Raw genomic sequence first — 21,579 nt, forward strand, 5'->3', positions numbered from 1 at the left:
ATTCAAGGTGGCAGCTGGTGTTTCCAAACTTTAATCATCCTTACAGCAGCCGATGTCAGAGAAAAGAAGAGCAGCTCTTTCTCCTCCAGCCTCAGATCATTCAAATGACTCTGGCCTTGCTTGGGTTACGTGTCTGTCTGGTTTCCAGATGGATGGGGTATCTGACTGGACAGCCTAAGTCAACATGAAGGCAGGCTGAACAGAGCCCCACCAATCACATGGAGTGGTGGGGGAGCTGTTTCCAGATTAAAAAACCTAGGCTGACAAAAAAATTTAACACATGTCCACTACAAAGGGATTAAATAGGAGAATGACTTAGATAAATGAGAAAGAATAAAGAGATAAATTCAGTGAAAAGAAGCCAAGAGGAAGAGATCAAGCATATAAGGTAATAATTCTAGGTGTTCCTATGGGAGAAACCAGGATCACTATTTTCAGATAAGACTCTATACTGTTTACACTATTAAAAGGAAAAAGTGGATCATCTTGAGTACAAGATAAATGTATAAAAATGATAATCATATGATAATTTCTTTGCCCAGTGCCAGACATATAGAACAAAATGATGAAACTTCATTGCAAGGTATAATAAGATATTTAAAGAAATGGAGGAATATCCCACTTTCTCCTAGGAAAAGACCGACATTTTGTCACAATATCATTTTTCTTTAAGGCATTTTATAGAATCAGTACAATGCTTGTTAAAATTACAGTTATTTCCTTTGTGGAATTTACTAAAATTATTCTAATAAAAATAAGAAAATAAATGAAATAGATGAGTAGTAAGGAAATGAAACTTTAACTGATATGATTGTTTGAAAAATTTCAAACAGTCATACATTGAAAAATGTATGAGTGAGGTAGTGAGTGTTAAGTCCTTAATATGGTACATAATAGTCTGAAATGGAGACTGTTATTATTCTTATTTTCCTCCCCTCCTCCTTCCTTCTTTCTTCTTCTTTAATCTTTCTTCCTTTTACCTCCTCTTTCCCCCCTCCTCCTCCTGTTCTTCCTCCTTCTTGTTTGTTCTCTGCTATGCTCCGAAGACAGAGTCGGGAACAAGACATTAAGGAAAATAATGTAAAAGCAATTATTGACCCTCAAGTTCACATGTCTGCTGAGTTGATGATTTCTTCTTTTCCCTGTCCTTATGCAAAACAAGATTTATAGAGCACCACATTGTCATGAGAAGACTGAAGAGTGAAGACCAGTCCATTGTTCCAATATGGTTAGCATTTAGGGTTTGAATTTATTAAGGAATAGAAAAAAATATATATGTATACACATACTTTGACCTCCAGGCCTCTCTTCTGCTGTGTTACGTTTTTTATTCTTCCTGAGTTCTGATGGGTGGTAGATTGGAGCAAATACGTATTGAGAAATGTCAGATGAGCTTCCCTCAAACCTAGTGTTACAGGAAATGGGTCCTGATCCAGACCCCAAGAGAGGGTTCTTGGATCTCACACAAGAAAGAATTCACGGTGGGTCCGTAAAGTGAAAGCAAGTTTACTAGAAAAGTAAAAGAATAAAAGAATGGCTACTCCATAGACAAAACAGCCCCAAAGGCTGCTGGTTGCCCACTTTTATGGTTATTTCTTCATTATATGCTAAACAAGGGATGGATTATTCATGCCTCCCCTTTTTAGACCATATAGGGTACTGGCCTGTTGTTGCCATGGCACTTGTAAACTGTCATGATGCTGGTGGGAGTGTAGCAGTGAGGATGACCAGAGGTCACTCTCCTTGCCATCTTGGTTTTGATGGGTTTTAGCCAGCTTCTTTTCTGCAACCAGTTTTGTCAGCAAGGTCTTTATGACATGTATATTTTGCCAACCTCCTATGTCATCCTGTGACTTAAAATGGCTTAACCATCTGGGAATGCAGCCCAGTAGGTTTCAGCCTCATTTTACCCATTCCCTTTTCAAGATGGAGTTGCTCTGGTTCAGATGCCTCTGACACTAGCAATGGGTTAGGTGTAGGACAATGAGGCGTCTGTGCAGGAAGCCATGTTGCCATTCCATGTATATTCAGACACCCTTGGAGATAGTGACATCAGGAGTGTCACCCTCTTGAATGTCCCCCAACATAAGCCCCCTTTCCTATGGAATATTCCCAGGGAGTGATATCCTGGAAGATCTGACAAGTGATCAGGCGTGGAAGCTTTTTTCTGTGTGGCTCCATGGTGTCCTCTTGTTTGAATTTGCAGTTCATGTCAATCTTAATATTTGTTGTGAGTCGCATATGCCGGCCTCTAATTTGCAATTTACATGGATGATGGGGCCCTATTCAGAGTCCTGCTCCTGCCGCCTTTGTGCTGTTCACCTCTCTTCACGCAGTCATTAGGCTGAACAGCATATAATTAAGTAACACATGTAAAGCTTAGATTTCTGAAAGGTTGGGGTTCTTTTCAGAAAGTAAGGGTTTCCATTTTTACCCTCATTCTTTTCTAAACAAAAAGACATTTCCCCCCTGTGGTTTTCATATGAATGTAGTAACTTAGAAGCAGTTAGTCTTGTAGTTGGGTAATAATTTGGGTTTGTTTTCACCTGAGAGCCAGTTTTTGTTTACACAGCTTGTATTTAACTTGGCATAGGATGAGATTGATTTACCATCATTTGTGGATGAGCATATTGCTTTTTGAAGCCGATGGAACTGGCCTGCTTGAAAACATTCCCTAAAGATTTAAAATCCACCCAACAAAATAACTCAGTTTCCGGCTTATTTTTATGTTTCTTTTACTACATGTATGCATAAAACCTACCTGAAATGACTTGTTAATATAAAACCTCTGAAAATATAAATGTGGAAGAAAACAGATGTTCCTTCTGAAATTATACTAATTGTGTTTCAGCTGTGTTCACTTGTCAGACTGATTCGTGATTATAAATGTAGTTTAAAAAATAGTCTTGATGGTGAAGCAAATGTAAGCTCATAAAAGAGTCAATAGAAGTGTATATAAATGTTTCATTGAAATAAAGTAACATAATGCACAGGGAGCCTGTTGATGTATTAATGCATTGTCACTTCTTACACTTGATCTTATTTTTAAAAGGAGTAAGAAAGGGTGAAAGTTTTAATTCTGCTAGATTGAAAGAAAACTAGCAAGATATATTAGTATTACCCAGAACACTGGTTTACAGCAGTCAACTAGGGAATTCATTAAAATTAGATTTTTGGGCACCATCTATCAAAATTCTGTTACACAGGACTGTGGCTGGACCTCAAGAATCTAAATCTTTAATAAGTACCCCTAAATGATGCTATTCCAGAAAGGTTGCAGGTGACATTAGAAATATTTGTACACAATGTAATTAATTGTGCATTTTGTACAGATGTCTGGTGATACATTTCTTTCATCTTTCTATGCTCTGAAAAAATGAAGATGGGTTTTAAGAATGTCCATGACTATACGCTTTGCATTATGACTTTAATAGAATATATTTTAATTGCCAGCTGGTCCCTGGGGATATTGCCAAATAGAACCACATCTGGCAAACATTGCTTCAGCTTAAGACAAATCGCAAGAAATAAAGAAGTGAGCTGACCAGTGAAACATTCGCCATCGGACATTATGCCAGTTCAATTCTTGTGTTTCTTTCCATTTGTCAGTCAAGTTAATCTAAATGACGAATGTGATCTAAAGTACATTTGTCAAAATTTATGTATTTTTCTCTTTAAATCTCTACTTACCATACTTTGGCTTGTGTCTAACATGCATTCAGAAGGCGAATGTTACTCAATGTAATGGTTTTTATTTTGGAAGGCTCAAGTCATTGCAATGATATTTATTGGGTGATAAAGCTATCAGTATCTTAGATCTCCTAGGCCTGGGCCTTTGAACATTTGAAGGGAGAGAAGGGTGTAGTTGAAAGGGCTAATGCTGGAGAGCTACAGAGCTTCACCACCCACCATCCCCAAGGAAGTAATTTGTGATATTCTTGTGCTTGGGTTTATCTTGCACCCAATGGGGCTTGAGACTTTGTGATGGACAAGTTGAAGTTCTTGATGAGGATATTCTACTTATGAATATAAATATACACTTAGATACAAAGACATGCTCATAAAGTGGTAGATGTAAAAACCCTTTAAGATTGGTTTTCTGCCTTGATCTTAGTCTTATTTCTTAGGTAGCATAAATTCAGTTCAAGTTTGTTTTTGTTTTTGTTTTTTTGAGACAAAGTCCCACTCTGTTGCCCAGTTTGGAGTGCAGTGGCGCTGTCTCGGCTCACTGCAACCTCTGCCTATCAGATTCGAGCGATTCTTCTGCCTCAGCCTCCGGAGTAGCTGGGATTACAGGTGCCCGCCGCCATGCCCAGATAATTTTTGTATTTTTAGTAGAGATGGGGTTTCGCCATGTTAGCCAGGCTGGTCTGGAACTGCTGACCTCAGGTGATCCGCCCGCCTAGGCCTCCCAAAGTGCTGGGATTACCGACGTGAGCCACTGCCCCAAGTATGTTAAATTAGTGAGACATAGGTATAGTATAAAGAGTTAATATAGCTATACAAATAGATGCACAAATAAACCAACTTAAGTCAGTAGGATCTCTAAGTTATTATGATGAGAATAAATAATGTTATGAACAGTAAGACTAGTAGCTGTGAAATTACTAATTTATTTATTTTTTAACCAAAACTGTCTCTGATCAGATTTCTTATAGGAAAGACGTGCAGGACACTCACACCTACAGTGCAGAGCTCGACCGACCGGACATCAAGATGGCAACCCAGATCTCTAAGATCATAAGCAATGTAACTTCTCTTTCTAAACCTTGAACAGAAATGATTTCTTACTTTTGTAGGAGACAAAGCATAGCTTCAGTGATTGGATGGTTAATTTAATTATTGTAACTAATCAATATAAATGAATAAATCTCAATTTCCCCCCCTACATTATCTATTTTATTATGTTAATTATTTGGGTATATGCAGAAACAGTCCAAACTCAAATTGGGTATGGCCAGTGTAATCATTCTTTTAGAGAAATACTATTTAGGTGTAAGTTGACATTCAGATGTCTCAGCCTGAAAGTCAAGGTTATAAGTCATATGGTCCCATATAATCTCTCCCCTCACCCTGCTCCAAAGACTCTTGCTTGGCCTTGTTTCCATATTGCTGCTGTTCATTGTGTAGATTCTCTTCCACCAACACTTACCTTTGTCCACTGTCTACGTGGCATAACTGTTTCTTATCTTCTCTAAGGTGCCCACTTGAGTTAATATCATTTTACTTAAACATATTGAAAAACCTGGTTTAAAATGGTGGTTTAACTTGAACCAAAATGTTTCATAACATGGGCTAAATTCACCCTAAAATCAATCATTACTATATGCAAATGCACGTCAATCAAGTATGGCCAGAACAGTTCCTGAGAATAAATGAAACTATAAAAGCTACCTAGATGGAGAGTACAAGGTCTCAATTCCCCAGAAATTTTTCCGAATATTTTGCTATAGTATTTATATATAATTACAAAGATGATGATGACTGAACACTTAGCCTCAAAATTAGTATTTTACTGCAAAAAGTTGAGTTTGTTCATGTAAGCACAGGATAAAATCAATTTCTGCTTTAGCAGTCAACATTTTAGTGTTTGATATGTTGTAAGGAATATTAATGGGATGAAGGTCTGTTATATTTTATTTTGGCTAATGTCAGTGTTTCCATATTGACATCATTGGAGGGCAGAAATATTTAACATTGTCTTATTTATTCATTTTAGGCAGAATACAAGAAAGGACAAGGGATAATGAATAAAGAGCCTGCTGTAATTGGAAGACCAGATTTTGAACATGCCGTGGAAGCTTCTAAACTTTCTAGTCAAGTAAGGCTCTAGTGATGATTCCACAATGACTTTATTCAGAGATTTTGTTTCTAGCAGCACAGGAAAATATTTCATTTTAGATAATATCTTTAATTGCAAGGATAAACAGAGATAATGTTTCTGAACCCATTTCACATGGGCTTGCAATCATTATGAATTTCAGTAAAGGAAAAAAAATGAAGTCTAATTTTAAGCATAAAACAAAGTTTTCTTTTCTCCAGGCATAAATCTGAACATTTTTCAATGACTTTAGCCATGTTGTCACATTTCCCTGGATTTCCAGAAGTCATTAATAGTCATACTAAATAATTATGTTTTAATCTGCACACACACACACACAGTTTTTAACTTAGTAGTAAGAATATTAATTTTCCCAATTTTCAAGTGCTTTTGTTTAATCACAAAATTTAAAAGGGGAGATGAAAATTAAGAAAACTTTGAAGTCTTATCAAAGAGCATAAAATAAAGTCTGAAAAAGAATGAAGGCATTTTATGTTTTTGGCTGAAAGTCTCAATAGATAAAGATGTCAGTTCTTTCAGAATTATGTAAATGTCAGGCAACTTCTATTAGAATCCAACAGTGTATGTGTGTGTGTGTTTTTTTTAAATGGATAAAATGATCTTAAAGTTTGTGTGGAAAGAAAATACCAGTGAATAGCCTTTAAAAGTATGAAAATGAAGACCAGTGAAGGGGAACTTAAGTTATGAGTTACTGTAAGTTAATAGAAAATCACTGAAATTAAATCAATATGGGATTGGTGTAGTGAGAGATTAAATAATCAGTAGGATAGAATAGGGAGTCCTGAAATAGATTCCAATATGTATAAGAATTTAATATATGATAAAAGTGTCGATTCAAGTCAGTGGGGAGAAGTTGGATTAGCTAATAAATGGTGCTGACGTAACACACCGTCCTTCATGGGAAGACGAAAATTGGACCCAAATCTTAAACCATATACAAAAATGAATTCCAGGTGGATTAAAAATGTGAATGCAAACAATACAATAATTTTAAAATCTTCAAAGAAAATCCAGGAGACTCTGTGTACCACATAAGGATAACCGAGTTGTTCTTAAACAAGACCAGAAATCCAGAAGCTGTAATAGGTAGGCACATTAACTATATAAAAATGAAAAACTCTCTTAATGAAAAAGGTAACATTTGTAGAGTCAACAATAATGTTAACAAACAGTAATTTTTACACATTTATACTATTTTTGACTTCGAAAATCCTCATTTCTCAAGTTGCAGAAATCTTACTTGAATTACATTTCAAAGTGGAGAGATGTAAATGATGAAAGGTATAAAATCTGATTGAAGAGCCTAAAATAAGTCCCAAACAAATAAAAAAGACATAGTATTCAGTTGCTGAAAGAGCCTTGATACTAAATATCCAAAAATGTTAACTCTTTCAAAGTTAACATTAAAAGCTCCATGCAATTCCAACTGGAATCCAAAAAAAGGGTTTAAAAATTTTTAATGAAATGAAAAACTTGAATAAATTAAATAATTCAGAGTTTATACAGAGAAGGATGTATCTGAGAATAGTTTTTTAAAATACAAAAAAAGAGAAGTGGTCTTCAAATATTTGGAAAAGTACTTATAATGCATTTGATGAGAACATTTTAATATTTTAAATATAAAATGTCTATAATATGCAATACCTATAAAATATAAATGTTCTTTAAAAGGAATTTATTTTTGTGTATAGTTTAAGATTTGGGCCCAATTTTGTTTTCCCATGAATGAAAAAGATTAACAGCCCAGCAGAAAAAGGGGTGACTGTAATGAATAGACAATTCACAGAAGAGCAAACATAAATGGTCAATCAACAGGCAAAAAGATGCCCAAATTTATTAGTGGAAAGGGAAATACCAACTGAGTGAAAGCAAAATGTCTTTTACACCCGTCACAATGTGTCTCGTTAGTGTAGAGAAGAAAGACACATCCTTAGAAAGTTCATGTGTAGGAGGTAGATTTTTGCTAATTTGGATTTAAAGGGAGAAGTCAACTCTGCTCAAGGGGAAGGCCCCAAATACAGGCTGGGAATAAGTGTGCCAGGGAACAGGAATCTGATGGCAGAGGCTCTGAGCAAGAGGATATAGTTGTGCATGTATGAAAAGGAATTTGGGAGGAATTTAGATATTGTGTCGTGATGGATGGGTCAATGTGTATTGATTTTGATGATAAGCCATTGCTTAGAGAACGGAATAGGAATAATGTGTTCATATATATAATTTTTCCCCATTTTTTTATTGTGATAAAATATATATAACATAAAATTTACCATCTGAACTGTTTTTAAGTGTGCAGTTCAGTGGCATTAAATGCGTTTATAATGTTGTGCTACCCTCACCACCATCCATCTGCAGGACTCTTTTCATCCTGTAAAAGTGAAACTCTATACCCGTTAAATAATAACTCCCCATTGGCCCCTTTCCAGAATAGTATGTTCTGTGAACAAATAATGATAAAAAGAAAAAGTGATTTCAGAACCCAATCGCAGGAAGCATTTCGGGGTTCAATTCCAAAAAGTAAACACCAGAACTACTTTTTGCCATGTTAACTGTAGTCTCTCAGGGAAGAAAGAAGACATCACTGAAGATTTTGAGCAAAGATTGGTTGTGAAGAAAATACTTAGGGAAGGTTAACGTGGTGACATTGGGCAGGAAAGTCTGGCTCACAAGTGGTGAACGTCCCGCAGGCCAGCTGGGCTGTGACAGTGGTAACGTGCAAATAAAATGATCAGTACCTGAATAGACTCTGTGGCCGTGGGAATGAAAATGAAGTAGACACAACTGCTCCCTGGGAGAGGCAGACATGAGAGATGCCCAAATGCAACTGTGCCTCACAGTAATTGTTTTACAGTTAACAAGGGACTTTCACTTAAAAAGCAACTTTGTAACTCAGGAGGCTACTGATGTGCAAGAGGTTGGGGACATGTTTGGGTGACACTCTCATTAAAAGGCTGTGACTCTAAGCGCTACATACTCCCAGCAATGCTTGTCGAAGAGACAGGGGATATGGGCCTCACTTTAGATTTCCAGCATAGCTACCTGGCCTCTTACAACTTCACCCTTTTCTGGGGACAAAAATTCCCCATCAGTTACACAGGAGAGAAAGCAAATTCTGGAGAAGCAGTATGGTTTGGTCTAGTGGTTAAGAAAATGTACCCTGGAGCAGGGCCCTCCTGGCTCTGTTGCTTGCTAGCAGAGTGACCTGGGACAAATTGCTTCATTTCTCTGTTTTTGTTTCCTCTTCTGTAAAATGGGGATGACAGCAACAGTATTTACTTCTCAGGGTTGCTGTGAAGGTTAAATGAGTTACTTTGAGTAAAACACTTAAAATGGTGCCTGGCCCATAGAAACATGACATCATTTCATAGGAATAATTTTACTTTAGATAATCAAAATAGTTTTCTATTCTACATTTTTAGATGCATTCATGCACAGAATGGAGCAGGAATACGAGCACTGTGAATTTCTGACCTTAAATTCATTCCATCACAATCCTATTTGAGAGCCCTTAGAATAAAGTTTTGACATTTGAGCTTTATTTTCACATTTCAAATTCAATCCACAAAAATTCCCCCATTTGATCCTTACTTGGGCTTGAAAGCAGATTTTTTTTTTCTTAAATCTTAAATTATTTAGCAACTGAGTGATCAGATGCTTAAGCAGATTGTAATTTTTAAGTTACATTATAACTATCGTTGTTTATTTTTTCATGTCATGTAAGATTTTATAAGTGGTATAAAAACTCATCAGAAAAGGGGGAAGGTGGGAAAATAAATAATAGGAATTCTGGGATGAACTCAGTATATTCCATTTGTATTTTCAGGTATATCAATTATAACAGAAATGTGGGCAGAAAGTTTAGTTTCTTATTTTCGTTGACAGCATTAAAGCTTTTAGTTTGCTCCTCAACTAATGATAAAGGCACATAAATACGTAGAAGGCAAATGATTCAGGGATTTAATAAGCAGGGAGATGAGAGGGCATAGAATGCAGGGAGAAAACGAGCACCAGAGCACCAGAAACATTGTAACAGAGAAGGCAATGACAAGGCAATGGTCAAGGTATGTGGGGATAAGATTTGTCTGATGAAAGGATGGGAACAGAGAGTGAATGGGTGGGATTCTCACATGCTGTCTGTAAATTGAACTCTGTGGGATTTTACCCAGGAAAGGTAATGGGAACACATACCAAACCCTTCTTATTTTAACTTCTAGAATAGCTTTGCTCCCGTAGTTGTAAACTTCCCCTTTTTAAAATTTCCAATATAGATAAAATTATGGCCAGGTTATTTTAAAAAATCGTTAAAAAAAAAAGCAAAAATCTCCTGTGCCAAGATGAAGGGATTGGTGCATATGTATCTCAAATATAAGTAGAGTCACTGTTGAATTCATTGACTTTAAAAATTCTAAGAGTAGTTGATTGATACATCCGTAGATCATCTTATCACTTGGAATTTGTCTATATGATGAATAGACTCCTTGTTCAGTTTTATAACCTCAAGGAAAAACTATATATTTATAATATTTAGGATTGTTCTAAAATTGCATTAATACATTGATAAGAATTTTTTTTTTTTTTTTTTTTTTTTTGAGATGGAGTCTTGCTCTGTCGCCCAGGCTGGAGTGCAGTGGCAGGATCTCGGCTCACTGCAAGCTCCGCCTCTTGGGTTCACACCATTCTCCTGCCTCAGCCTCCTGAGTAGCTGGGACTACAGGCGCCCACCACCACGCCCAGCTAATTTTTTGTATTTTTAGTAGAGACGGGGTTTCACGGTGTTAGCCAGGATGTCCCAACCTCGTGATCTGCCCGCCTCAGCCTCGGCCTCCCAAAGTGCTGCGATTACAGGCGTGAGCCACTGGGCCCAGCAAGAATGGGTTTTAAACCTAAAAATCACATTATAAATTACCATGAAAATTTAGTAGTAAGCAGTGGCCTTAAATTGCAAGGGGTGTTAATTGGTTTGGACTATCTACCATTCTCCCATCCTGGCGAGCACTCCCTCCACCAAACTTGTCACACCCAATTATCAGCTCAAATGTCATGTTCCTGACTCGCCAATTTAAATACTGCTCTCTTCCCCTTTATTCTCTGCCCTTCTTTACAGTTCTTGATACAATTTGTAGTAGTTGCATAATATATGTGTGTGTGTGTGTGTGTGTGTTTTAGAAATCCATTTCACTTCCCACAAGGCAGGCTCCATGGAGACAGGGCTCATATGCTTTGATCCACTATTATAGGAAAACACAGATTATGCTGCCAATAGATGTATAGAGCCTGATGAAACCAATATTCTCTGGATCATTAACATTTGGTGCAAAGTCAGTAAGATGTTGTTTTGCAAGGAAAATAAGAGCAGAGATACTATATTGTGTAAAATTAAGATTTAAAGATATTATTATTTTATGATGAGTTCTATGTAAAAATCTGTCCTGTCTTCCTTGACAGCTTTTAGTTTAATTTCATCCAAGATTGCTGGGGATTGATGTCTATAGATACGCAGTACTGTGTTATTTGCTTACTTTTCATTTTCAATGATAATTAAGGTACACTTATCAAGCTATTTCTTTGCTAAAATATGTTTACGTGATTATGGTGAAATACTTTCATTCAGCGTCTGCTTTTTTGTGCCTTTGCTGGCTTTTTGTGAATCTGAGTCACAGGTGATGTCGGTATAAAGTTTTGGATTTGCATGTTAGACTTCACACATACCCAGGTGCAGTTATGAGAATCTGGACCCTCATAGGAGGATCTGCAGATGTAACTTCTCATTTCTTTATATGAGAAGTTGTGCAGTTATGAGGAGCTACAATGCTGTCATTGTAGCTTAACAGTATCCATGTTTTCTCCAAGTGTGAGCCTCTGAAAATCTTGCTGTCTCTTATAAATTTTTTAAAAAACATCTAGGAGTTTGATCCTATATACCTATAGAGTATTTTTTTAAAAGGTGATATTTCCATGATGTGATTATTATGCATTGCATGCCTGTATCAAAACATATCATGTACCCCATAAATATAATACACCTACTATGTACCCACAAAGATTAAAAATAAAAAAATAATAAAAACAAAAGTGATAAATATTAGGACCACTAGGCACACTAGTCATCATGTAAATAAAGCCAGTCATATGGAGTAACTTCATTTGTTTCCAGAATAATTGATGTAGGTATAAGGAGTAACATTGTGTCTTAAAACCAAGACAAAGTCACTCCAATACCTGTTCCTCCCTTTCTCAAATGATCTCAAAACTGAAAGTGTTACGCCTTGTTCCGTGGTTGGATAACAAGTTATAGTCAAGGAAAAGCATTTCCTGGATCTCTCAGAAGATGCAAGCCTGCACGAGAAGGTAGACACACAGATGTATGAGCTCTAGGTTGAAAATACAATAGAATGTTGAGTATGTCTGTGTAGTTAGTGAGTGAACAAGTCAGAAGGTGAGTGATGTGACTCCCTTCAACCATTTGGTGATCTTCTTAGTTCATTCTACCTGCATTCCTTACAGAAAGAGCGAACTTAGAAACAATTGGATGTCGGTGTCTGGTCCATGCATTTTTTATATAATGCAGTTATTTTACTTTGTGATTCATTAATGAGGGAAACTTGTGTTTTTGTTCCTTAGGCATCTTGAATCAAATCACTCACTGTAGTGAACATTCAAACAAGATAAGTTTCACAACACAATGCTTATTATTACATTTAATATGAATATATATGAATAACTGATTGACTATTGTTTCTTAGAAATGTGTAGATGGTCCCTGACTTCTAGTGGTTCAGTTTAAGACTGTTGAACCTTACCATGGCATGGAAGTGCTACACATTTAGTAGAAACCATACTTCAAGTACCCATATAATGATTCTGCTTTTCACTTACCTTACAATATCCAATAAATTATATGAGATGTTCAACATGCATAAAACAGGCTTGTTATTAGATGATTTTGCCTCGCTGTAGGCTAAGGTCATTGCTCTGGGCATGTTTAAGGTAAGCCAGGTTAAGCTGTGATGTTTGGTAGGTTAGGTGTATTTGGTGCCTTTTTAACTTACAATATTTTTAACTTATGGTGGATTTATTGAGATGCAACCCCATCATAAGTTGAGGAAGGGGTTTCCGTACATTTACTTGGAAGAGCATATGCAAGGTTTAATAACAAGAAAGGAATTCATCAGTTTCATTTTCAAGTACTCTAGTGTTACTATGCTGGAAACCTCAGAGTTTGCAGAAACAGTATGATGGGCTCTCTGTGTGCAAAGATCATATAACCTACTTTTGTCATTTAGCTAATACAGTGTTAATGAATATGGCTGAGTCAGAAGTGTCATTCCAGTGGAAGGCTGTTGAAGAGTCCACCATCTTTGTTGAGTGAATATCCTTTAGGCACTAGAAACTTAGGAGAGACAGGACCAGTGACTAAAATATGGTAAAAGTATAGCAGAAGGGTGAAGAGGACAAAAAGAATAAGACTATGGCCAGGGACAGTGGCTCACGCCTGTAATCCCAGCACTTTGGGAGGCCGAGGCGGGCAAATCACGAGGTTGGGAGATCGAGACCATCCTGGCTAACACGGTAAAACCCCATCTCTGCTAAAAATACAAAAAATTAGCTGGGCATAGTGGTGGGTGTCTGTAGTCCCAGGTACTTGGGAGGCTGAGGCAGGAGAATGGCGTGAACCCGGGAGGCGGAGCTTGCAGTGAGCCGAGATCGCACCACTGCACTCCAGCCTGGGCGACAGAGAGAGACTCCATCTCAAAAAAAATAATAATAATAAAATAAATAAAATAAGACTTTGAATTTACGGGCAGACCAGGCAGGGTGAATCATTGCTTTTGTGCCAGCTACTGTATAAAGTACTGAAGGAAATCTAAATTTATTTCATTTGTAATTTTGTTCTTGATTTCAAGACACAAAATAATTTTAAAAGTCCGTTTTTCTTGTTTTAAAGAGGTCTTGCCAATTACTTAAAATCAATTTGTACGGTGTTGAGAATATCAGAAAGTTGTTATTATCAAATGGAACCAGAACAGAAAATATTTCCTGTAAACCATCTCAAAATATTTACCAAATGCTGTATTCCTACCAAGATTTTCTCCAGCTCTCTCTCATAGGTAGGTTCCGGACATGTGTCCCGGAAGGAGACCATCACCCTGTGCATGTCTAAAATACACGATGAGAGCCATCCCAAATTGCTTTTCAATAAAGCCTTCTGCAAGGCAGAGCCTTTAGATGTATGCATAAAGGTGTATTATCAGAATGTTGTTAGAAAACAAAACATTGTAATAATTATAACATCAGAAAAATATTATGAGAGAACGAAACAGCTTACTTTGACCTGTGAAATCAGTACACCGTTTCCTGGCTAAAGTAAGTTAAATGGGGTGTGATATGTTAGTAGCTAGGATTTGTTTTTTTTTTTTTGTAGTGAACTTGTGTTTATATTCTAATTAGTTGTGACATGAATTCTCATATTTCTGTATACATGGAGAAAAATATAGTTCTACCAAATAAGTTGATAATCCCTTTTTGGTTGTTTGAAGAGTCCTCTAAAAGGAGAAAAATAATTTAGAGTGAGTATTGGAGATGGTTTTCCTGGTGAATAAGTTGTGGAGTTAAAGCAGAGAAAGTTTTAAATTGACATTAAATTGACCCAGGACATTTCAGAAAATGTAGTTCCTAAGACTAAATTTTTGAGCAAATGAAGTATAGGAAATGATGAGAAAAACTGTGGTACACATCATGCTCTTTATTTGGAATAATTCCCTTAGGAAAATTTATATTTAAATTCTGGGGCCTAGAATCTATTTTCTAAATGTGGTAGACATTAAAACGTTTGTGGTCTAGGTTTCTAACTGATCATAGATTATAGAAATGCAGAAATGAAAACTGACATTTAAAAATCTTGGTATTTCAGTGCATAATTCTCATTAATAGGATGTGAGTTCATGCCATTGCATTTGTGATCAATGTAGAAGTAGAGCTTTTTTTATTAAAAAACAAAACAAAAACAAAAACACTTTATTCCATTAAGCTTTATAGAAGGAGATGGATACCAGGAATTTAAACTTTGCAACCATTCATTTTTAAGGTAGCTTTTATTTTATCTATGTGAAAATCAAATGTGTTACTTTTAAATGTCAAGATACGTGTACTGTTTATCTTTTCTTTTATGACAGATTAAATACAAAGAAAAATTTGATAATGAAATGAAGGATAAGAAACATCATTACAATCCTCTTGAAAGTGCTTCTTTTAGGCAGAATCAGCTTGCTGCCACATTGGCAAGCAACGTAAGTTGTAATTCATAGAAAATTATTTTCAATATCTTTTGATTCCTTTTTTTTTTTTTTAGAATAGACTGTGTTGTAATTACTGATACTTAATCAAAATAATGTAGCTTCCAAGTAATTTGTAGTTGAACTGAAGCATATTTTTCTAAAGCTTTTTCTGAGAAAAATATATTATTGTAATTAATTTTTAATGGTTACTGATTACTAATTAGTTAATAAGTAGGAATAGTATTGCAAATGAAGTTATTATATCTGTTCAAGAGTAGAAATAGATTATAGAATTTTGCAGAGAAGTGGTCTGTATTACCACAAATTAGTGGTTAGGACAGTAGTTACCTCATGTAATTATGGCTGTGAAATTGAGTTTATTGTAAAGTACTGCCTGGTACATGGTAATTTATCATATAAAGAAATTTTTAGAAATTTTACTTTAATGACTTATAATTTATTTTTTATCCCTTATGTAAATGCTGTGAAATACTTCCTTATATGAATTGTTCTCATTCCATGTTTTTAAAAATAATGTAAATTAATTTTACAGGAAATGATGTTTTAAATTCTTGTTAAAATTAGAGTATAGAAACAGCAACATCAAAAAATTGATTACTTTGCTATAGGTGAAAATATTTAGATTTCCTTTTCAAGTATAAAAATTATGCATTATTGATCTGTTGCTTTGTTAGAAATAGAGATGAAATATACTTAAAGGAACCTAGAACATAGTGCTGAAAGCTAAAGGTTTGGAGTCAGATTGGTTGGATTTAAATCCTGTTTCATCACCTATTACTATGTGTTTGTCTTTCTGTGCCTCAGTTTTCTTATCTATAAAACAGGACTACTTAAGATACCTACTTAATAAAGAGGTTATTGTGGAGATTCAATACTTAATACACATAAAGGGTTTAGAAAAGTGGCACATAGTAAGTCTGTGACATCTTTGCTATCAATATTTTGTTATTACTGGTATTATGTTTTCAAAAAGTTGCTTTAAAAAAGTCTGTGGTGATAGGATGGAAAACATCAAAATCCTAAAATCTCCACAAAGCGTAATTGAAATACTGTAGTAATTTCTAAAGAATAAAGTGCCTACTCTCTTTATTTTTTGAAAGCAGAGTTACTGTGAAAATTACTTTATTCTGTTAACATGAATATGTTAACAACAAAAGGAATTATCCAAGTATTTTCAAGCCCATATAGAAATAACTTTTTAAAATTCATTCCGTAGTAAATCAGCACCATCTAGTGGCTCCTTGTAAGTTCGCCTGTCAATTTACCACTAAATAGTACTACTTTATGATGTATGAAAAATGCAATAATGCAAAAGCATAATATTTTCTTCTCCTAGATGGTATTTTGTTCCATGTTATTTTCATAGGTGAAGTACAAGAAAGACATTCAAAATATGCATGATCCAGTTTCAGATCTCCCAAATTTGTTGTTTTTAGACCATGTTTTGAAAGCCAGCAAAATGCTCAGCGGCGTAAGTGGTTCATCTAATGGCAACCGTAGTTGCCTTGTGGCTCCAAGAAGCCAATATGTCTGCAGCATTCGTGTGCTCACCTGCTTCCTTAGAAGGCCTGTGTCTCACTCCTCCCTCAATAACTAACTCGTTGAAAAATACTCCTTTGCTTGCAGAAATCCCACCAGAGCTGTCACTCTGCAAAGGAGGTTCTTGCTGCTTTCCAGTATCTCCTGCATACAACTATACTTCAAAGTGTCTGCACAATGGCCTTTCTATCATTCTTCTTTCTCTTACTTCATCTGTGTTAGATTAAAGCCACTTGAAGTTCAGGTTCTCAAGTCAGGGCTATTTTATTTTATGCAGGCCAGACCAGAGTGTCTTTAGTATGCCTTCAGTAGCATGAAAAATTGTCTTAGTCTAAACTGTATTTTCTCTGAAAATAATTCCTAACAGCATTTATACTGCATTGACACATTGCTTTTAGTCTTGTCATGGTTTCAGTGTTCTCGGTCAAGGCAACCAGGAGAAAAGGGTGAGTTCTTCATGTTCTGATGAAAATATCTGGGTGCACTGCCCAGGTGGTCAGTCCCGCGGGACTTTCACTACCCTGGATGCTGTTTCAACCCATAGTACATCAGGACCCTGACTTCGCTAGCTCTTGTAACTGACAACCCTAAGTCACCCGTGGCTCCATTTTGTATAGTCTAATGTAAATTGTTTCTATCATCTCTTCAACAGAGAAAACGCAACAAAGTCATATGTTACTTATTTCATATATCATTTATAAAGTTTAGATCTTCATTTAGGTGGTGTTTTTGCCTAGAGGACAGATTTCTTTTTCCCCATAGACAAATTGTGATTGAATGACTACTTCATGGAAGAGAAAGTTTAAGACTTAAAAAATGTGTTCCTTTTGAAGTGCCTACTTACGAAGTTGTATACATTGTATAATGCTGTATACATTTGCTCAACTTTATTGTATATTAGAATGGCCTCCTTTATCCAGTATTTGTGAAGAAACAAAGAATAGCCTATATTAACATTTTCATGTAAAGAATTGGAATTTTGTTGATTTATAAAAGATTGAATTAGATTGCTCAGTAAGAGATATTCTGCCAAAATTATCCATTTGTCATAGTTGCTGTTGTTTTAAAGACCCCTAGATGTCTTTAGCAATGTCAGAATTACTTTTATTTTAACCCAAACTCTATAGAGTAATATGAATGCCTTAATTAGTGTGTAAAATCATCCTAATTAAAATTTTGGGAAACATTTTCCCCTGGAAAATGGACCTCTTGTAGTGTTCAGTTTCTTTTATAATTTTACATAAATTAAGAAATGTGTATTTTGTGTAACTCTGTGTATCTCCCACTAGGAGGCAACAGAGACTGTTATATAAGGAAAGACACGTATTCAAAGTTCTTTTGCAGATCTTAATTCAAATAAGTTTTCCTTGTTTGTTTTTTTTTTTGTTTAGTTTTGTTTTCTTAAATAGGAGTTTCTGAAATTCTTTGTAACTAAAATGGATAATTGTGTTGGGAACAATATTTACTGAATTTTTCAGTATATATTAATTATTTTAGACATATTAATATGTATCTGTTGTGGATTTTAACTCAGTAGTGGACTATGTTGTAGTTTGTTACATTCATGATTATTTTATAAATACGTAGTACAAGATAACTTCTAATCAGATTATAAAGTCTATATTATTCTCTTTCTTTCCAGATTTTAACTGGTTAAAAAAACAAAAAACAGTTTTTTTTTTTTAAGATGGAGTCTCACTCTGTCTCAGGCTGGAATGTAATGGCGTGATCTCGGCTCACTGCAATCTCCACCTCCCAGGTTCAAGTGATTCTCCTGCCTCAGCCTCCTGAGTATCTGGGACTACAGGTGCACACCACCACGTCCCGCTAATTTTGTATTTTTAGTAGAGATGGGGTTTGACCATGTTGGCCAAGGATGGTCTCGATCTCTTGATCTGGGAGCCAAGGGTGGGAGCCACCATGCCTATCCCAAAAAAGACTTTTTTAAAAAAATATTAGAGGAGCCAAAACTTATCACTTGTTTCCTTCAATCAAGATGTATTCTGTGGGCTGGGTGCAATAGCTCCTGTTTGTAATCCCAGCATTTTGGGAGGCCAAGGCAGGAGGATGGCTGGAGGCCAGGAGTTTGAGACCAGCGTGGGCAACATAGTGGGACCCTAGCTCCACAAAAAAATAAAGAAATTAGCTAGGCATGGTGACATGCACCTATACCTCCAGCTGCTCAGGAGGCTAAGATGAGAAGATTGCTTTAGCCCAGAGGTCAAGGTTGCAGTGAGCCATGATCCCACCACTGCACTGCACTCCAGCCTGGGTGACAGAGCAAGACCCTGTCCAAAAAAAAAAAAAAAAAAAGTACTATATGAACATTTTCATGACCTTCCTGGGGGTGCTTTCCTCCCTGATTTTATTCCGGTTAGGTTTGGGGGAACATGTATTGCAGCCTCCTAATTGACTGGAAGCACTTGAGGCCAGGCTCCCTCTGGGGACTATTGCTTTGTCTCACATGAAGGGGCAGCTCTCTTGTGGCAGGACACTTGGGCATCTGTTCCATTCCTAGCACTGGGCTTTCTTCCTGTTTCACTCTGAAATCCCTGGAGCATCCCCTAAGATCAAAATGCAAATTTCCTTATGGCCAGCTCTTTCCTGCTCCCTTTCAAATACTGTTTCTGTATCCCTCCACTCTATTGCCATTTTTACTGGCACCCCATTGCCTAATCAGCAACTATCTTTAGCTTCTTACGTCTCTGTAGCCTTGAGTCTTTAAGAGCTACCATTTACTTCTAAAGGTCTTTTCCAAATAAGGCAAAATAACTAAGTGTCCAATCTCCAATGATAGAAATCGTGAAATAATCCTTTAAAAAATTTTCTAATTTATAATTGTTATTGATACATAATGGTTGTATACATTTATGGGGTAAATGTAATGTTTTGATACAGGCATACAGTGTGTATTGATCAAATCAGAATAATTGAGGTATCCATCAATTCAAGCATTTGTCATTTCTTTCAGTTAGGAACATTTCAATTCCACTCTTAGTTATTTTAAAATGTACAATAAATCATTGTTAACTATGGTCACCCTATTGTGGCATTGAATACTAGATCTTCAACTCATTCTCTCTAACTGTATTTTTGCACCCCTTAACCATCTGCACTTGAGGAGATGGTGTCCACTCTTCCCAGCTGCTGGTAACCATCATTCTACTCTGTCTTCATAAGTTCAGCCTCCCAAGTAGCTGGGGCTATAGGTGCATGCCATCATGCCCAGCTAATTTCTTTATTTTTTGTAGAGCTGGAGTCTAACTATTTTAGCTCCCACATATGAGTGAGGGAACACGTGAAATTTGTTGTTCTGTGCCTGGCTTATTTCACTTAACATAATGACCTCCAGTTCCATCCATGTTGTTGCAAATGGCAGGATCTCATTCAATTTTGTGGCTGAATAGTATTCCATTGTGTATATGTACCACATTTTCTTTATTCATTCATCTGTTGATGGACACTTAGGTTGCTATTGAAACAATTTTTGTCATGTTGCTGCCTGTTACATTTAGCATCTTTCAGTGGCCAGACTTGGCATCCCTGTTCAATTCAGTCTCTTCCAAATTCAACTTGTTTTCTGTACGTCTAAATAGTAGCCTTCCTCCAATTTTTTCACCTTAAAAACTCAACTGACTGTTCCCAGATTGCTCAATTTCTCTTCCGGGCACCTTTTACCCTTTTCTTTTAGGAAAAATAGTTGAATTATTTCTCTTACATTTTCCTTGTGACCCTCAGTCTTCTTCGTGGTGGAGTCTTTTTGTATAGGACTTTTTTATTCCTTGCCTCTGGGTTTCTTTTCCTCTATTCTTTTTGTTTTTCTTTCCTTCTCTCCTTTTGAACAGTGTTAAACATATTCCTGTCATACGATAAGAGCAAGACAAATTGTCTTTATTTTGCTCCACTTTTCCTATTTCCACGAGTCCCAGCACTAGCTTTCCGTTGCCACTCCCTGTTGTTGTGAATATCCTTTACATTACGTTTGCGGTTAATTGTCCTCTGCCTCTCTTGCGTGTTTCATATGCTGACCTAGAGTGGGTCTGTCTTGCATTGTCTGTGTATCTCAGTGTCAGAAACCTCCTACCTGCCAGCCACCTGCAGATGGGGACTTGGCAACGCTTTGCAGCTCTTGGTGGCTTGTATTATGCAGTTTGCGTTTCTAAGTATTGATGGCTCTAATCAGTCTCTTTGATTCTAAATTTATTTTCACATTCTGTATTTTAGCGAGAATATAAAAAGATCTTTGAGGAAAACAAAGGAATGTATCATTTTGATGCGGATGCTGTGGAACATCTGCACCATAAAGGCAATGCCATCCTCCAAAGTCAGGTACGTACTTGCTGAGCACCTACCCTCCCTGCCAGGAAGCCGCAACCATCCTGAGGCCTGCCGCTCACTGCCGTGCATCTTAACTGAGAATGTACAGTTGTAGAAAAGAATAAATCCTGAGAATGTTAACATTGCTTTTGAAAATCTCAAACACTATTTGCTATGTATGTATTGGGGTCAGGGGAGTTTGAACCATATTTCAATCTAAAGGCATTTTGTAAAATAACCATTACTTCACATAATTAAAAAGTTACAAGGTAGGAATTAATTAAACTATGGTCAAACCACATGATGATTTAAATTTTTCTAGTGTTTTGACTTGTCATTTTGAGCAGTAACATTAATTTTCCAGGTACAAGGTTTATTATAATTTTTTATTTCAATTATAAGTGTTATTAAAAAGGGAATACAGTCTTACTAATGTATTCTTGATTAATATTTTTTCCAATATGAAATTCTAGGTACTCCCTGAATAAACTTTAAAAAGTCTTCTCTCTAGCATACTTTAAAGTTGCTATTTTTAAAAAAATTCTGAGCTTAAATAGTTGCAAAAGATGTCAGTTCCAGCATCTGTTA

General features: G+C 36.1%; 1 protein-coding gene across 2 annotated transcripts in view; it reads left to right on the plus strand.

Moving 5' to 3' along the window:
- The window catches only part of NEBL (nebulette), a 384,316-nt gene that overhangs the window by 291,644 nt on the left and 71,093 nt on the right, over window positions 1–21,579 (plus strand). Inside the window, exons 6-10 of one of the 2 annotated variants that reach the window (XM_023223238.1) lie at window positions 4,648–4,749; window positions 5,720–5,821; window positions 15,013–15,126; window positions 16,502–16,606; window positions 20,899–21,003. The exons of the other annotated variant lie outside the window; for it this stretch is intronic. Of the exons in view, the coding sequence (XP_023079006.1) occupies window positions 4,648–4,749; window positions 5,720–5,821; window positions 15,013–15,126; window positions 16,502–16,606; window positions 20,899–21,003 (528 nt within the window). The remainder of the gene's footprint in view (window positions 1–4,647; window positions 4,750–5,719; window positions 5,822–15,012; window positions 15,127–16,501; window positions 16,607–20,898; window positions 21,004–21,579) is intronic. 2 annotated transcript variants of the gene reach the window in all.

The sequence above is a fragment of the Piliocolobus tephrosceles genome, chromosome 9, assembly GCF_002776525.5.
Source record: "Piliocolobus tephrosceles isolate RC106 chromosome 9, ASM277652v3, whole genome shotgun sequence".
In the NCBI taxonomy this organism is placed as follows: Eukaryota; Metazoa; Chordata; class Mammalia; order Primates; family Cercopithecidae; genus Piliocolobus; species Piliocolobus tephrosceles.